This window comes from Pocillopora damicornis, chromosome 11, assembly GCF_964200805.1.
Source record: "Pocillopora damicornis chromosome 11, jaPocDami1.2, whole genome shotgun sequence".
In the NCBI taxonomy this organism is placed as follows: domain Eukaryota; kingdom Metazoa; phylum Cnidaria; class Anthozoa; order Scleractinia; family Pocilloporidae; genus Pocillopora; species Pocillopora damicornis.
In genome coordinates this window covers 1,006,164-1,019,632 of record NC_142680.1, presented here as the reverse complement: position 1 = coordinate 1,019,632, position 13,469 = coordinate 1,006,164, and the positions used below count along the sequence as shown (strand labels likewise).

The 13,469-nt window shown below is 36.6% G+C and overlaps 2 protein-coding genes and 1 pseudogene across 2 annotated transcripts; 1 reads left to right on the top strand and 2 right to left on the bottom strand.

The window, feature by feature from the left end:
* Positions 1-1,259: 1,259 nt before the first annotated feature.
* On the top strand, positions 1,260-11,270 carry LOC113669526 (sterol carrier protein 2). Its single transcript, XM_027185575.2, has 18 exons — positions 1,260-1,409; positions 2,558-2,615; positions 2,942-3,013; positions 4,144-4,208; positions 4,510-4,573; positions 5,274-5,338; positions 5,780-5,906; positions 6,356-6,419; positions 6,917-7,003; positions 7,615-7,765; positions 8,369-8,420; positions 8,590-8,685; positions 8,955-9,062; positions 9,145-9,298; positions 9,380-9,473; positions 9,821-9,950; positions 10,455-10,531; positions 10,668-11,270. The coding sequence occupies exons 1-18, from the start codon at positions 1,365-1,367 to the stop codon at positions 10,761-10,763; spliced, it is 1,605 nt and encodes a 534-aa protein (XP_027041376.2). The 5' UTR covers positions 1,260-1,364; the 3' UTR covers positions 10,764-11,270.
* Positions 3,021-3,995, bottom strand: LOC149036981 (uncharacterized; annotated as a pseudogene).
* LOC113669528 (uncharacterized) lies at positions 10,386-13,224 on the bottom strand. The gene is made up of 2 exons (XM_027185576.2): positions 12,907-13,224; positions 10,386-12,021 (listed from the first exon to the last, which is right to left on the bottom strand). Exons 1-2 carry the CDS (start codon positions 12,929-12,931, stop codon positions 11,483-11,485), a joined length of 564 nt encoding a protein of 187 aa, XP_027041377.2. The 5' UTR covers positions 12,932-13,224; the 3' UTR covers positions 10,386-11,482.
* Positions 13,225-13,469: the final 245 nt, after the last annotated feature.

Here is a 13,469-nt window from a genome sequence, read left to right as displayed (position 1 = left end):
TTAACTATGAACAAATGAAATGCACTCAAACTAGTCACCAACGAAACGGTTAGACTGAGGAATCAGACTTCGTTCCTGTTTTATTTTTGTTTTTGTTTAATTTGATTTTTTTAACGAATAAAGTCGTTCAAGACTGAATCAAATTAATAGATTTAGAAAGCCGTGCCGAAATCAAGTTGATTGTTATTTTCTTTCGTAGATGACTTTCTTGTCTTAGTTTTCACCGGCATATATATATATATGTCAGTTTACTAAACACATAATCGCGAAGGATTTTTCGATGCACAAAGAAACTTAAAAAAATCACTATGATCGAGAAACACTAGCTAATGTTATTTGAGAGTATCAAAAAATACTGGGAGAATACTGTGAGTCCTTAATGAGCGAGATTCTCTTAATGAGTTTTCTGAAAATTCATGCAACTCTCCAAACGGTTCTTTAAATCAACTTGAGAAGTAATAAATGAAAAAACAGTGATATTCTTCATCCTTGCCTCATCAACTTATTAAGAATTGCTATTAAGAAATTGCTATCATAGCAATTGAATGATTAAAAAAAAATTGGAAAGCAAGACATGAAGGTAGTGGTACCTCGCGCCGAAAGAAGTATTTGTTTGAGAAAGAGTATTTCATACAGAAAGTTAAGAGTGCCTTGTCCTCGCTCATCTTTGTTTGTTTATTTCCAAGTAGCTTACTCGTGTATTTAAGACATATTCCAGGTAAATGATTGATAAGAGGCTGATGAATGGTCTGTTGAAAAATGAGAGATGGTTTTGCCAAAATTGTTTAATCGCGGTATCGAATTTTTAAACAAGGACTGCGGCGTTTCCAATCTCTTTAGTTGCGAACTGAAAATTATAATCCAATAGGTCATCACTTCTCACTCTGAGCATTTCGTTTAGTAACAGGTACCGAAAATACACCCTTAAGAATACCCTGAGCTGAGTCGCAGACCGTCCAACCCTGAAACAGACTTAACTTTACACCGAAATCTCCTTCAAGTACCAAATCCCGGCGTATTTTTGATCAAGCTGGCGCGGCGATCCAATATTATTTCAGTGTATTGTAGAACAAAAAGAACTAAAGCAGGGAGTGACTCATCAAATTGTTTTAAATCCTTATTTGGCTTACTTAGTTTTACGTATTCAGCTCAAAAGAATTATACCTCCAGTCACTGAGTCGTACCTCTGCCCCACCCCCTACTCCGCCTGCTTTGCGCATCGCACTTACCCTTGAATGACCTTCAAGTGACTGACACGGTCATAGACCTGGGCCGAGGAGGTTGAATCAGCAAGGCATCGTTTCCACAAGTTCGATCAGCTGTGGTGATCTTTCCTTTTTATAATATTTTCCTACATTTCTACAATGACGGGCAGGAAAGTCTATGTCGTTGGAGTGGGGATGACTAAGGTTAGTAAAGGGATATAGTTCCGCGCTGAAATTTTCCCAAAATATGAACATTTCTTACATAACTAATTTTGAAGTGAAGTTTTTTTATATGAAGTAATTCATATTTGTACTGCGGTTGTAGATGAAAGTGAATGTGATCATCGCAGTAAATTTTCCAATTTAAGCAATTGGAAAGAAGAAGCCTGAAAAAAATCAGGGCTTCAACGGGATTCGAACCCGTGACCTCCGCGATACCGGTGCGATGCTCTACCAACTGGGCTATGAAGCCACACATTGGGAGCGAGGTCAATTTATTGAGTTCATATCTTCCCGTGCAGTGAAATGACGTGAAGTTTTTTTATATGAAATAATTCATATTTGTACTGCGGTTGTAGATGAAAGTGAAATGTGATCATCGCAGTAAATTTACTGCGATGATCACATTTCACTTTCTCCTTTAATTTTGAAGTCTTGCTCAACTTGCTGCTACGTATGTTGCCATCACTGTTTGTGTGCAAAGTTTGTCTCACCTGGTCCAATATTTATTTAGAAGTTTTTGAAAAAAGGCATAGGTGTGCTGTAATAAACTTTTTGTTTTTCCATCTTGATGAAACATCGTGGATTAAGCCTAAACTTGTGGAAACTTGATGTTTATCAAAACGTCAAAGTTGTTGTTCCTGCATGTTTAAAGAAGTTATTTACAAAATGAGGGTTTGTAATAGAGTTCTTGATTAACCCTAACATCAGTATTTATATTCTCCATACTGTTCACCTTACATTATCTAAAGTGATGATAAGGAGAATTCTTAAACCATCAAGAGCTTCTCTACGCCTGAGTTTACTACCTGATAATGTGTTTTATCTTCAGTTGTAACCATGATCTTTAATTGAGGGGTGATATTGTAAGGAGAAATGAGATGTTGGTCAATCTAAGGGGTCAGGGGGTTAAGTAAATTGTGAAGAAAAAAGTTTTAATTTTGGTATGGAAGAGATTAACCAAGGGTGAAAATGATAAACTAAGATGATTTGATTACAGGTATGTTGTGAAAAATAAAAAAAATAATAAATTAAAAAAATAGAAACTGTACCTTTTAACTTAGTTATCTCTGACATATTTTCACTTATTTGGGGCAGTGCATTTAAATCATAATTATTACTTTTTCCACTAGTTCGAAAAACCTGGTCGTCGAGAAGATTTTGACTACCCTGATATGGCCAGAGAAGCAGGTTTGTTGGAGTTACTCAAACTGCAATCATTGAAAGTTTTGAATGTTTTGCCCTATGGATTTGATGGAGGGTCATATGATAGGGATGAGTAGTTCTTTGGTTTTCCTCTTTCCCCCCTTAACTATTGCAAAAATTCTGTGCATTTTGGCGGACGGGTGTCAATAAGCATATTGAGCATTTTTTAAAAGCTCATTGATTATTCACTTGGGTGGTATACCTTATAGGTAGAAGGTATATTTTCACAATTTATCCACTGGCAGCATTTTGTTGATAGCCTATTGGTAATCTGATGTCTTGTTTGAAATGGTTTATTTTTGTGTTTTCAGGAACAAAAGCCCTTAAAGATGCAGGCCTGGATTATGGCAAAATAGACCAAGCTGTAGTAGGTTACTGTTATGGTGAGTTTCTCTCCTTCTCATTAAAAGGGTTCACCAAGAATTCCATGATTGTGTATTTTTTCACAATACACTGTAAGGAAAAATATTTCTCATTCCAGTGCACACATACATGAAATACAGTAACTAATTACTTTCCTAAACCATAGTTAATCGACGGGACAATGTCGCAGAATTCAGCTGGTATGTCTTGTAGACCGTTGTTGTGGGTGTAGCATCTTAGCTCGTCTCTGATTGTTTTTGGATAAATTTTGTTGTCAGCAATTTTGTGTTAAGCTTTTTCTACAATTCTTGAGTAAGCTACAAAAGTTAAATAGCTTTCTTGTCCTCCTTCTTTCTGCTTCTCAACATCTTCTCTCGTATCTCTGTGTTTAACTGTCTTGTGTCGTTTCAGTCCACTCTTGCTTTTGCATTTCTTGTGGCACAGTTCGCACACAATGTCTTCGAGTTGAACCTGTTGTAAGCAAAAGTAACTTTCAGTCGAGAAATCAGTCATCAAATGATACTACAAAGTCTAGTTCTAAGCATAGATAATAAAAATAAGAAAATATTTAATAATTACATCGTCAGTAAAGTACGCCACATAGTTATAAGAATTTAGTTATAACATAAGTCGCTACAAAAAAGCAGCATCGATGATACCCGATGACAGTCCATCAAGCTAAAAGACAATGAATGTCAAAGCACGGCACTTTTCGCTAAATTTTGGGTTGCTGAGAAAGAATATAATACTTACTTCATTGGCAGCTTCTCTAAACTGTTCATTGAGCTCTTCTTCTTCTTCCAAAATACCTAGAATAGCGTCAAAATCGTCTCCAAAGAAAAACAAATCGTTCGTGTCCGCCATATTGTCTTGGAACGAATGCTTGCCGTGTGCACGGTCAATGTCACGTGATGGTGCAATTCAACCTCAAATGCGAAACAAAAGGCAGGCCCTTTGATGTGTGCTGGCTTTCACAACCAGTCCCCTCGATTAACTATGCCTAAACCTATATCTAGTTTAATAAATTTTCCATTAGTAACTTTAAATATTTTGGCATCTTTCTTTCAGTTGTTTTATTTCAAATTGACCTTTAAATATTGCAAGTGAATGATTTTTCTTAATTGTTTAGGACTTCATTTTTAAATTTTAGGTGATTCAACCTGCGGACAAAGAGCACTCTATCAACTTGGTCTCACAGGAATTCCAATTTACAATGTTAGTCATTTCAGCCATAGGATATTTTATTTCTATTTGACTACTAACTAATAACTTTGACATAAGTAGAAGTTGGTAGAATTGGTAATGTGTAATAATATTTGGAATCATGTTTCATTTATACAGACCCTGGGAATTGTTTTCACAGTTCCACAACAATGCAAAAATTATTTTTGGAAAATTCTGCCCCATAGTGAAAAAGTTGATATTCAACATGAGTACTTAATGCTATAAAAAATGAACAAACAAATAAAAAGATTAAGTAATGAATTTAAAGTTGCATCTGGAAACTTTTTTGTAGGTAAATAATGCATGTGCTACAGGTTCCAGTGCATTGTATTTGGCCAAGCAGCTTGTTGAAGGAGGTACAGTTCAAATTTGTAAATAAATATGTTATAGCTATGTACATAAAAAAATAAATTGGAATTAATTGCATACTATGTAACCTAACAGCTCTTGTATAGTATGAACCCTTTTCAAGAACGTACAATCCTTCATGAACCATGTTTGTCTGGCAAAGCCCAACCAAACCAAAGCTGACCTTCATTTGTTTGATCATTTATCTTGTGTATGATTTTAAGCCCAGGGAGGAGGGGGGTGGGGTGGGGGGGGTGAGGCACTTCCTAATAATAGGCTCATGGGGATATGCCACTGGGTGGCATTTTCATGCCAGGATTGACTATAATAAGGTTGCATTTCCAATTTTTGAGATTTTGGTAGTAAGAAAATTCTGGTAAATAGGGATTTTAGTAATGGGAAGATTTGCAGTTAAATAGATGTTACTATATTAAGGAAAGTGACCAAGATGGGGTCTATAATTAGCCATAGAATAGACTTAAAATGGTGTGGGGTTTTTTTGAAAGGCTAGCAGCATATACACAGGAAAAATTTACCCAGGTACCTCCCTTCCAGATTTTATGTGTCTTAGCCACAGCTGTACCCACTCATTTCACATACAGCCCTGTGAGTGATACCCACTCAACCAATAACACACAGGCCTCATGCAGTATGGTGTATGTATAAATGGTTAGGTGAACCCTAATTGTGCCATTCAAACCATTACAGGTTCATCAGACTGTGTTTTAGCTTTAGGATTTGAGAAAATGCAGAAAGGATCTCTTGGAGCAAATGTAAGTACATTGCATACTAAATTTGTGTAAAGTTTCAAAGTAAATCTTTCTGTTTCATTATACTTAGAAAAATGAGGTTGGCATCTGCTGAGGATCCATTTTCCTAGAACATTTTTCCTTTTACCTCAAATTGATGGCCCCTGTTATATAGTAGTTGTGGTTTCCCTTTTGGAGTTGAACCCACACAGCTTTATGTGTTGTTTTCTCCTTTGTCCAATGGCCTGATCTAGCATATTTGAATCACAATATATAGTTTGAGAGTACACATAAGGTTACAAAATGGAATGACTGCTTGCTTCCTTAGAACATATACTTGTGAAATGCATTTTTATAACCTCATATAGCTAGAAATGTGCTGAGAAAATAAGAAGCCTTCTTTCAACCCTTTTTGAAATCGACATGTATTGCACTTGACACACTTTCTTGTAATGTACTTGGTAGTTCAAAGATCGCACTCCACCAATGGATAAACATTTGGAAGTTGTGATCAATAAACATGGCCTGGCTGCTGCTCCTATAACTCCTCAGTTGTTTGGAAATGCGGGCAAAGAACATATGGAAAAATATGGTGAGTTTTTGTAATGATTGATTTATAACAGGTCTTTACTATCTGAAAAGAATTCTCTGCCTCTAGAGCTACATTTGACCCTTCACACCCTAACATCAGTATCCATATTCTCCTTACTATTCTCTGTCAATATACAATTCTACTATCAGGAGATTCTTCGTTTAGTGATCAGTTCCTTTATTCTCATGACCTTAATGTTGGATTAAGCAGAGATACTATAAGAAGAAATTAGATGTCAATCACTCTTAGGGGTTTAAATGCTTAAAACTATTTATTTAAACAATTCTGTCTCAACAGAGACTATGTACAGTACTTATTAAAATTGAAATGCAGTGCAAGCCTTTGACGAGAAAAAATCCAAGTTAAAATACATTTTGGAAGCCTCTTTAGGAGCCAGTGTTGATTAAGAGCCTGTGATAGTTGGTGAAAGATTTTTCAACTTCAAACAGGAACCACAATGGACCATTTTGCCAAAATTGCTTACAAGAACCATCTTCACTCTGTTGATAATCCGTGAGTAAATCATGCTTTGTGTTATCTTATACTGTAAATTTTGTGTGTTGGATAAATTTTGTTTGTTACCCAAATGGAAATCAGAGTAACACCATAATCCTGTCTAGTCAGGGTATGGAACTTTGTCAAGGTGAAGTCTGTACTTAAGCCATCCAAGTAACTCATCAGGCCAGAGCTTATGCCAATTTCCATAGCTGGAAGTGACTAGGAATAATACTACTCCTCCCCTAGATGGGATGTCAGTCCATTGCAAGATTACCCCCAGCATTTCATCAAACTTCCCTGACTATTTGTCAGTACCCATTTATACTTCTGGGTGAAGAGAGGTACTGTGAAAGTAAACTATTTTGCCCAAGGACACAACAGAATGGCCAACCCAGAATTGAGCGCACAAATCATTAGGCCACTACATCTCCCACTGGAAACATTTGATTGCCGCATATCAATAATGAGGTATAGTTATAAATAATAACATTTCTCTGTCTTTCATATTTTAGCTTATCTCAGTTCAGGAAAAAGTACACTTTGGAAGAGATTAAGAACTCTCCCATGGTGTTTGACCCTTTGACAAAACTTCAGTGCTGGTAAGCCACATTCTGTAATTGTTGTTAGTAACATGTCAATGCTTGTATAGCTAAAGTCAAATGGCCTGGGCTATTTCATAAATTCAGACTTGGTAACAGGAAATCTATTTGTTTTATGTTGTTTTTAACCCTTGACATCCTAACATCACTATGCATATTCTCCATACTGTTCTCTTTACATTTCCTAGGTTCTAACAGGAAGAATTTGTAAAACCATCTAGAGCTTCATTAGTAGCTGATCATTTCCTTTATTCTCATGACATAAACCTTAAATTCAGGGGTGATATTGTAAGGAGAAATTAGAACCTTGTTACTCTTAGGGATTAAAGGGCTAATGGTGACATTATTTATGGGTCTGTCTTAAGTATGAAATAATTGAAACACTTAAATCATGTAAAAAAAATGTACTAGACTTAAAACAGAAGAGATTTCAATCTGTTAATGTTGGAGTGCCACAGTTTACCAAGAATGATAAACATGTTTATTTTCAATTGGTGAATCAATCCTCTTTGAGAATCATCAAATTGTAAATAAGAAAGCAGTGAATAAGCTATGGATCTGATTCTACATGTAGCATTATTGCACTGATTGATCTGTACATTAACTTTTAGTCCTACATCAGATGGCAGTGCAGCAGCTGTCTTGGCCAGTGAAGAGTTTGTCAAGAAACATGGGCTTGAGAGTAAAGCTGTTGAGATTCTTGGAATGGAAATGGCAACAGATCTTGTGAGCACTTTCCAGGAAAACAGTTCAATTAAAGTGGTAATTGGGAAATTTATTTCATCATATACTACATTAAAGAATAGAAAACTTGATGATGAGCTCTTAGAATTTTTTAGTCTAATACCTTTAAGTTGTTGAAAGAGTAGAAGAAAGAACTAAGACACCAACAATCTTTGTCTTGTAATTGTATCCTTATTTCCTTACCGATGTGGCTGTAGGTCTTAACTTTTTCAGTAGTACTTTCAGTAATACCTTTAGTAACACCTTTGTTCCAACTTTGGTGTACAAAAAAAAATGAGATGCATTTAAAATCAGTGTTCAGCCCTTGAAATCCCAAGATCTGATTGTTAATATTCCCCTCTAGATGCTACTTATTTCCTTGCAAATTAGTTTTGAGAATTTGATGTTAGATCAAGATAACAACTTTTGCTTTGGGAGAAGTTAAATGTTATAATCACCTCTGGGAGCTGAGGTGTTAAACATGCAAGGAAAGAGAAAGTCAGAATTAAGGACACTACTTTATGTGTTGCACTAAATTGTAAGCAGAATAACAAGCCAAAGGTTTATCAATTGCTATTTGTTAAGGAGAATTGATGTTTTGATTGTTTGAACCAATAATTACTTCTGCATATTTTCTTGCAGGTTGGTTATGATATGACTAAGGTTGCTGCCAAGAAATTGTTTCAGAAGACAGGTATGTGGTACATATACTGTCCACTATTGGCATTTTACACTTTTTTTCATTCGAAAGGTTATCTGAAATGCTATTCAGAGATCTCTCACTTATAGGAGGAGGATTTTGGGGGCTTATTTTCCAGAGCAATTTTATCAACTCTCTTTGTCTGTTTTTGTTATTTGTGAAGGCATGTCACCTAATGATGTCCAAGTTGTAGAGCTTCATGATTGCTTCTCCACCAATGAGCTCCTCACCTATGAAGGACTTGGCCTCTGCTCTGAAGGTATGATGGGTTACAGTCTCAGTATTTACTATCTGGTGCTTGCATAGAAAAGTTAAATTCTGACACAGACCGTGGAACATAGTAAAATGATATTACAATTAGAGTGAAAGAACCAATTTCAATTCATAAAGTAAATGTTGTAAATCAACATTGATATCTAAAGACCTAGTGTGATTGTGATTGTGAATGTACTACAATGTTTTATTAAGAACAGATGGAAGGTGGCAGAGGGATGAAAAATCTGCAATTGATTTTTTTCCTTTTCTTAGGCAAAGGAGGGGAATTAGTAGACAGAGGAGATAACACTTATGGAGGCAAATGGGTTGTAAATCCAAGTGGAGGACTCATTTCTAAAGGTCACCCTCTGGGGGCTACAGGTAATCTTCTGAGATACAAGTAAATGTTGCACGAGGCTTGAGTTTTGCAAATTTCACCAGATATCTGTTGTTGTTGTTGTAGGTTTAGCACAGTGTACAGAGCTTTGCAAACAGCTGCGGGGTGAGTGTGGTAAGAGGCAAGTACCTGGAGCCAAGGTGGCTCTTCAGCATAACCTTGGATTGGGAGGTGCTGTAGTGGTGGCTCTGTATCAACTTGGATTTCCTAATCAAAGGAGGTGAGAGTTCAATATAAATTGAAATTTTTACTTGTGACTGGAAACCACAGAACTAATAAAGATTGTTTTCTTAAAAACAAGGTATCGCCCAGTACCTTCTTATACCTCAGCAGTCAAGGAAGAAGATTTCAAGGCAGCTGCAATATTTGAAGAGATGGAAAAGAAGCTGAAGGGGGTATGTGGAAGTCATTCAATTTGTGGTCTCCTTTATAGCCATCATTATTTTTGTCACACAGGACTTTCTCTCCCTCCCAAAGTCAACTTTTAGGAATATAGTGGGGTACACTAGGGTATTGAATCCTCGGACAAGACTAGATAATTTTAACAGCAATTTTTAATCTCTCCAATTAAGGTGAAGTGCTGATGGACACAGAGTTTGTCACGCAATCTTTCCAAAATATTTTGTGACAAGTACCATAATTCCATAAGTTTAATCTCTACAGTCACATTCCTATTTGGTTTAATTGTTTGTAAATAAGGCTACTAGCAGGATACTTGGAAACGTCTTTTTAATTCACTCAGGAAGGCCCTCTACTTGTTAAGAAAATTAAAGGAGTTTACAGATTCAACATAAAAAATTCTGATGGAAAAGAAACCTGGTGGATTGTTGATGCTAAGAATGGAGATGGGGCTTTGAAATATAGAGGCTCAGGTACACTCTTCAGGATTCTTAATTTGTAATTTTAACGTAGTCCTTGAGTGCTGTAAAGTTAAACTTCACTTAAGTGGACATGGTTTTGGAAAACTTGGCATACCTTAACAGCCTGAGAGCTGTAGAGGAACGAAGTGTCTCATTCAGGAAATAGGTACTTCAAAGTCACTTGCCACGCTCCTCATTAGAAACTGTCAATAAAGCCTTTTTGCCGCTTTTGGTCATGATGCACTAGATCGCACATTGCCTTTTAAGGATCTGGTATCAACGAGTAGTAAATGTGGGAGTAGCCAATCAGATTGCTCGCTCGCTTTGACGAAGGGCTACCTCTCGAAACGTCAGCTTTAGAAACTCTTTTCGGTAGTCAATTTACATTATCAACTCAGTTGATAAACCCAATTATCTCGTTATACCCCCTCCGACACAGCAGCACAGTTTTTTTTAGGAACTTATCTTCTTTAATCAGATTGGTTGTTTGACACTCCTTTTTTAACACTTTCACAGATAAAGCTGACTGTACAATAACTATGAATGACGAAGACTTCGTTAAGATAATGACTGGTAAAATGAATCCACAATCGGTAAGTTGAAATTTATCAACATTTTGCTTTAAACATACAATAAGAGCAACGAATGATGGTCTTGCGCATCAGTTCAAAATGAACCAGACGAGTTTCCGAACCTTTAAACTAAACAGCTTCCCTGTTTGCTATTCAGGCTTTTTTTCAAGGCAAGATCAAGATCAAGGGAAATATGGGCCTGGCTATGAAACTAAGAGAAATTCAGCCAAAGCCTGCCAAGTCTAAGCTGTAGATCCACATGCGAACAAGATGAGATTGTTTAGGTAGCAACAAATTTTTAAGGTGTCCTTTTTAAATGAGGTGAAATCTTTGTCAGACCTTCAACCCACCACGTGAAAACATCACTTAATCATCTGAAACATCCAAATTATCATAACAGTATTTGATCAAAGTTGAAAAACTGTAATCAGTAAATGACACAAAGTGTCACCCTTCAAGGCTTGGTAAAAGGCCTGGGCCAGAGTGACCCGGTACATGTACGACACATAACCTGAGCTATTACTAATGAACTATGGATTGGTGAGGAGTGTTTTCAGTAAGAAATACTAAAACGAACAAACACTTCTTCTATGACATGACCCCTACTTGTCTTTAATGTGCGTCGTGAAATAATAAATATAGTGCTTACTACTCTTTGTTTAGTTTTGACAACTTGTGAACAACTCATTACAAGTATGATGGGAAATGTTCAGTTTTCTTTTGGTATGTCTATATTATGCTATAAACATGGTGAGCAGCCGGTTTTGTTACGTTCTTTTTTCTGTTCATATCATACTATAAACATAGTGTTAAGTCAACAATGTTCTTTTTCTTTTGTTCATATTATGCTATGAACAGCACAATTTGCCAAATACAACTTGGATGGGCGGAGCTGGTGCTTTTCCTCCGTTAACAAAAACCTGTGGGCAAACTGTGTTAATGTAAGGAAATCCCTTCATGAAAGTTCTCAGTCTAAATCTTTGAGTAGGTTGGCGGCTGTGGATAGCAATCAGGGATGCAATCCTTTTTTCTAAAAGACATGACAAGAAGCACACACGCCAACATACTTATCACGAACAAAATTCCCGCCAATATCACCAGGTAATTTAGCGGCAAGATCAGATGGCAGTTGTCAAAGACGGTATTCTGACAGTTCTCTCCAATACATTCCTGTTCACAGTGTTGAGCGTCACACGTAAATGAGCATGCTCCTGATAAACACCGCTGTCTACAGAAACTAACATCACTGGTACACTTCATGTGACAATTGTGACACTTCTGATAGCATGTCTCAGATGAGCACGTGATTGCTCTGCATTTAGAACCTGCGGAGGCTTGGTAACATTCATTGTAGCCTTGGTTACTGTCTGTTACACCACAGTCACATGATTGGTTGTGGCAATGTTGAATACAAGTGCCTGAGATTACCATCTGGCATCTATCAGTCGCCATTGCTTCTTTCGCCGCAAAAATTGTAACCACGATCAAAATATGACAGAACATCTTGAAGACTGTAAAGGGAAAAAAAAGTGTACGCATTAACTTACAATGTTGAGACAATTGAAACCGTGATGATTGCGCATTTGAAAGGGTTTAATCAGCACGATTATCACTGAACTAATTAAGTTCCGCGTTCCGTGTTGTCGTGGGGGAAATCAGGCAAGGGACAAGAGTTGATGAAAATTTGAAGTATTTCCTGGCCTAAAGGGTTCAGTCAGAGTAAAAAAAAAAACACCCTAGGGCGAACGCAACATCCAAGTTCAAGTTTTATCCAGCCTTAGCGCGGAAACCGAAGCTCTGAGGTTGGATTCGTTATGTTTGTTTGAGCGGCGCTCGTTACAAGAGAGAAAGACATCTTTTTGTAATTCTGATTTTATTACAAGACATTGCCTCACATCCTAAGTTTTTAAATCTTTGCCATAAATCACTTTGTTACTTACAAGTTTCGGCTTGAATTTTGAAAACAGTTTGTATGTCACGTGCGGTGAACAGAAGTGTTTGACACTTGGAAAGTTCTCGGCGTTTTGCCATGTTGTACCGTGTCCAAAAGAAATAAGCGCTGTCTTGTCTGGTTGGTACAAACATTATGGATTTTTATGCTTCTTTTGCTTAATCATCGTCCGACGAATTAGAGATAAACGCGGACAAAAGATCATAAAATGGCCAACGGCATTAAGTGTGTGTCCTCATGAACATTTTAATTTAAGAACCGAGATGTTGATTGGGATTATTTTAAATGATATACTACACCAAGGAAAGATTGCTATCCAAAGGTTGACTTGAATTACCACTTTCGATAGAATTTTGCGTTTTTCTGAACCCACAACAAATTGCAAGGGTTTTAAGCTCCAAGGCTATTTTTAAAAACTTATTCAAGAACGATTTTGAATACCAACCTCTTAAAAGAGTGTGATTGAACATCTGCAGAATAATTCCAAATGAAATTTCCACACGGCGTCCGAGCGTGTCGGTGCTTGAAGTTTGTCAGGCAGTTTGTTTGTAATTGTGGAATTGTGCGTCGCAAAATCTTTAAATTTAATAGGCGGGGAAAGAAAATGAAAGTGCTTAATCAAGCATATCGGAGGGAAAACCCCTTTACGACGTCAGCAACTTATTGTTTGATAGTCTTTGAGACGGAAAACGTTTTCCAAGAAAACAGGAAAGCTGTAAAACGACTAGTATTACGACATAAGTGTGATTTACTTCACATCACGTCCTAAAGAAATTTCGAAAATATATTTTTCTCGATAATTTGGAGTTTAATTTTCACTTCTATTTATGGTTCCTTAGTCATCAACTGACAAGTTTATGCAAAGATCAAATAGATCAGATGTCTCTTATTGTCTCGTTATTCTTGTCTGTTTGGTTTACTTTTAAAATGCTGTGAGAGATAAACGTTAAAATGTCGCTTTTCATTTTACCTCTCTATCTGCTGTTTGTGCTTTTAGCTTATTGGAGT

Excerpts from the sequence above, each read along its gene's own strand:
- LOC113669526 (XM_027185575.2), top strand. The coding sequence starts at position 1,365 with ATGACGGGCAGGAAAGTCTATGTCGTTGGAGTGGGGATGACTAAG. Across the intron at positions 1,410-2,557 it reads TTGGAGTGGGGATGACTAAG|TTCGAAAAACCTGGTCGTCG; the intron begins GTTAGTAAAGGG and ends TTTTTCCACTAG. Across the intron at positions 6,420-6,916 it reads CTTCACTCTGTTGATAATCC|CTTATCTCAGTTCAGGAAAA; the intron begins GTGAGTAAATCA and ends TTCATATTTTAG.
- LOC113669528 (XM_027185576.2), bottom strand. The coding sequence starts at position 12,931 with ATGTTCAATCACACTCTTTTAAGAG. Across the intron at positions 12,022-12,906 it reads CAATCACACTCTTTTAAGAG|TCTTCAAGATGTTCTGTCAT; the intron begins GTTGGTATTCAA and ends TTCCCTTTACAG.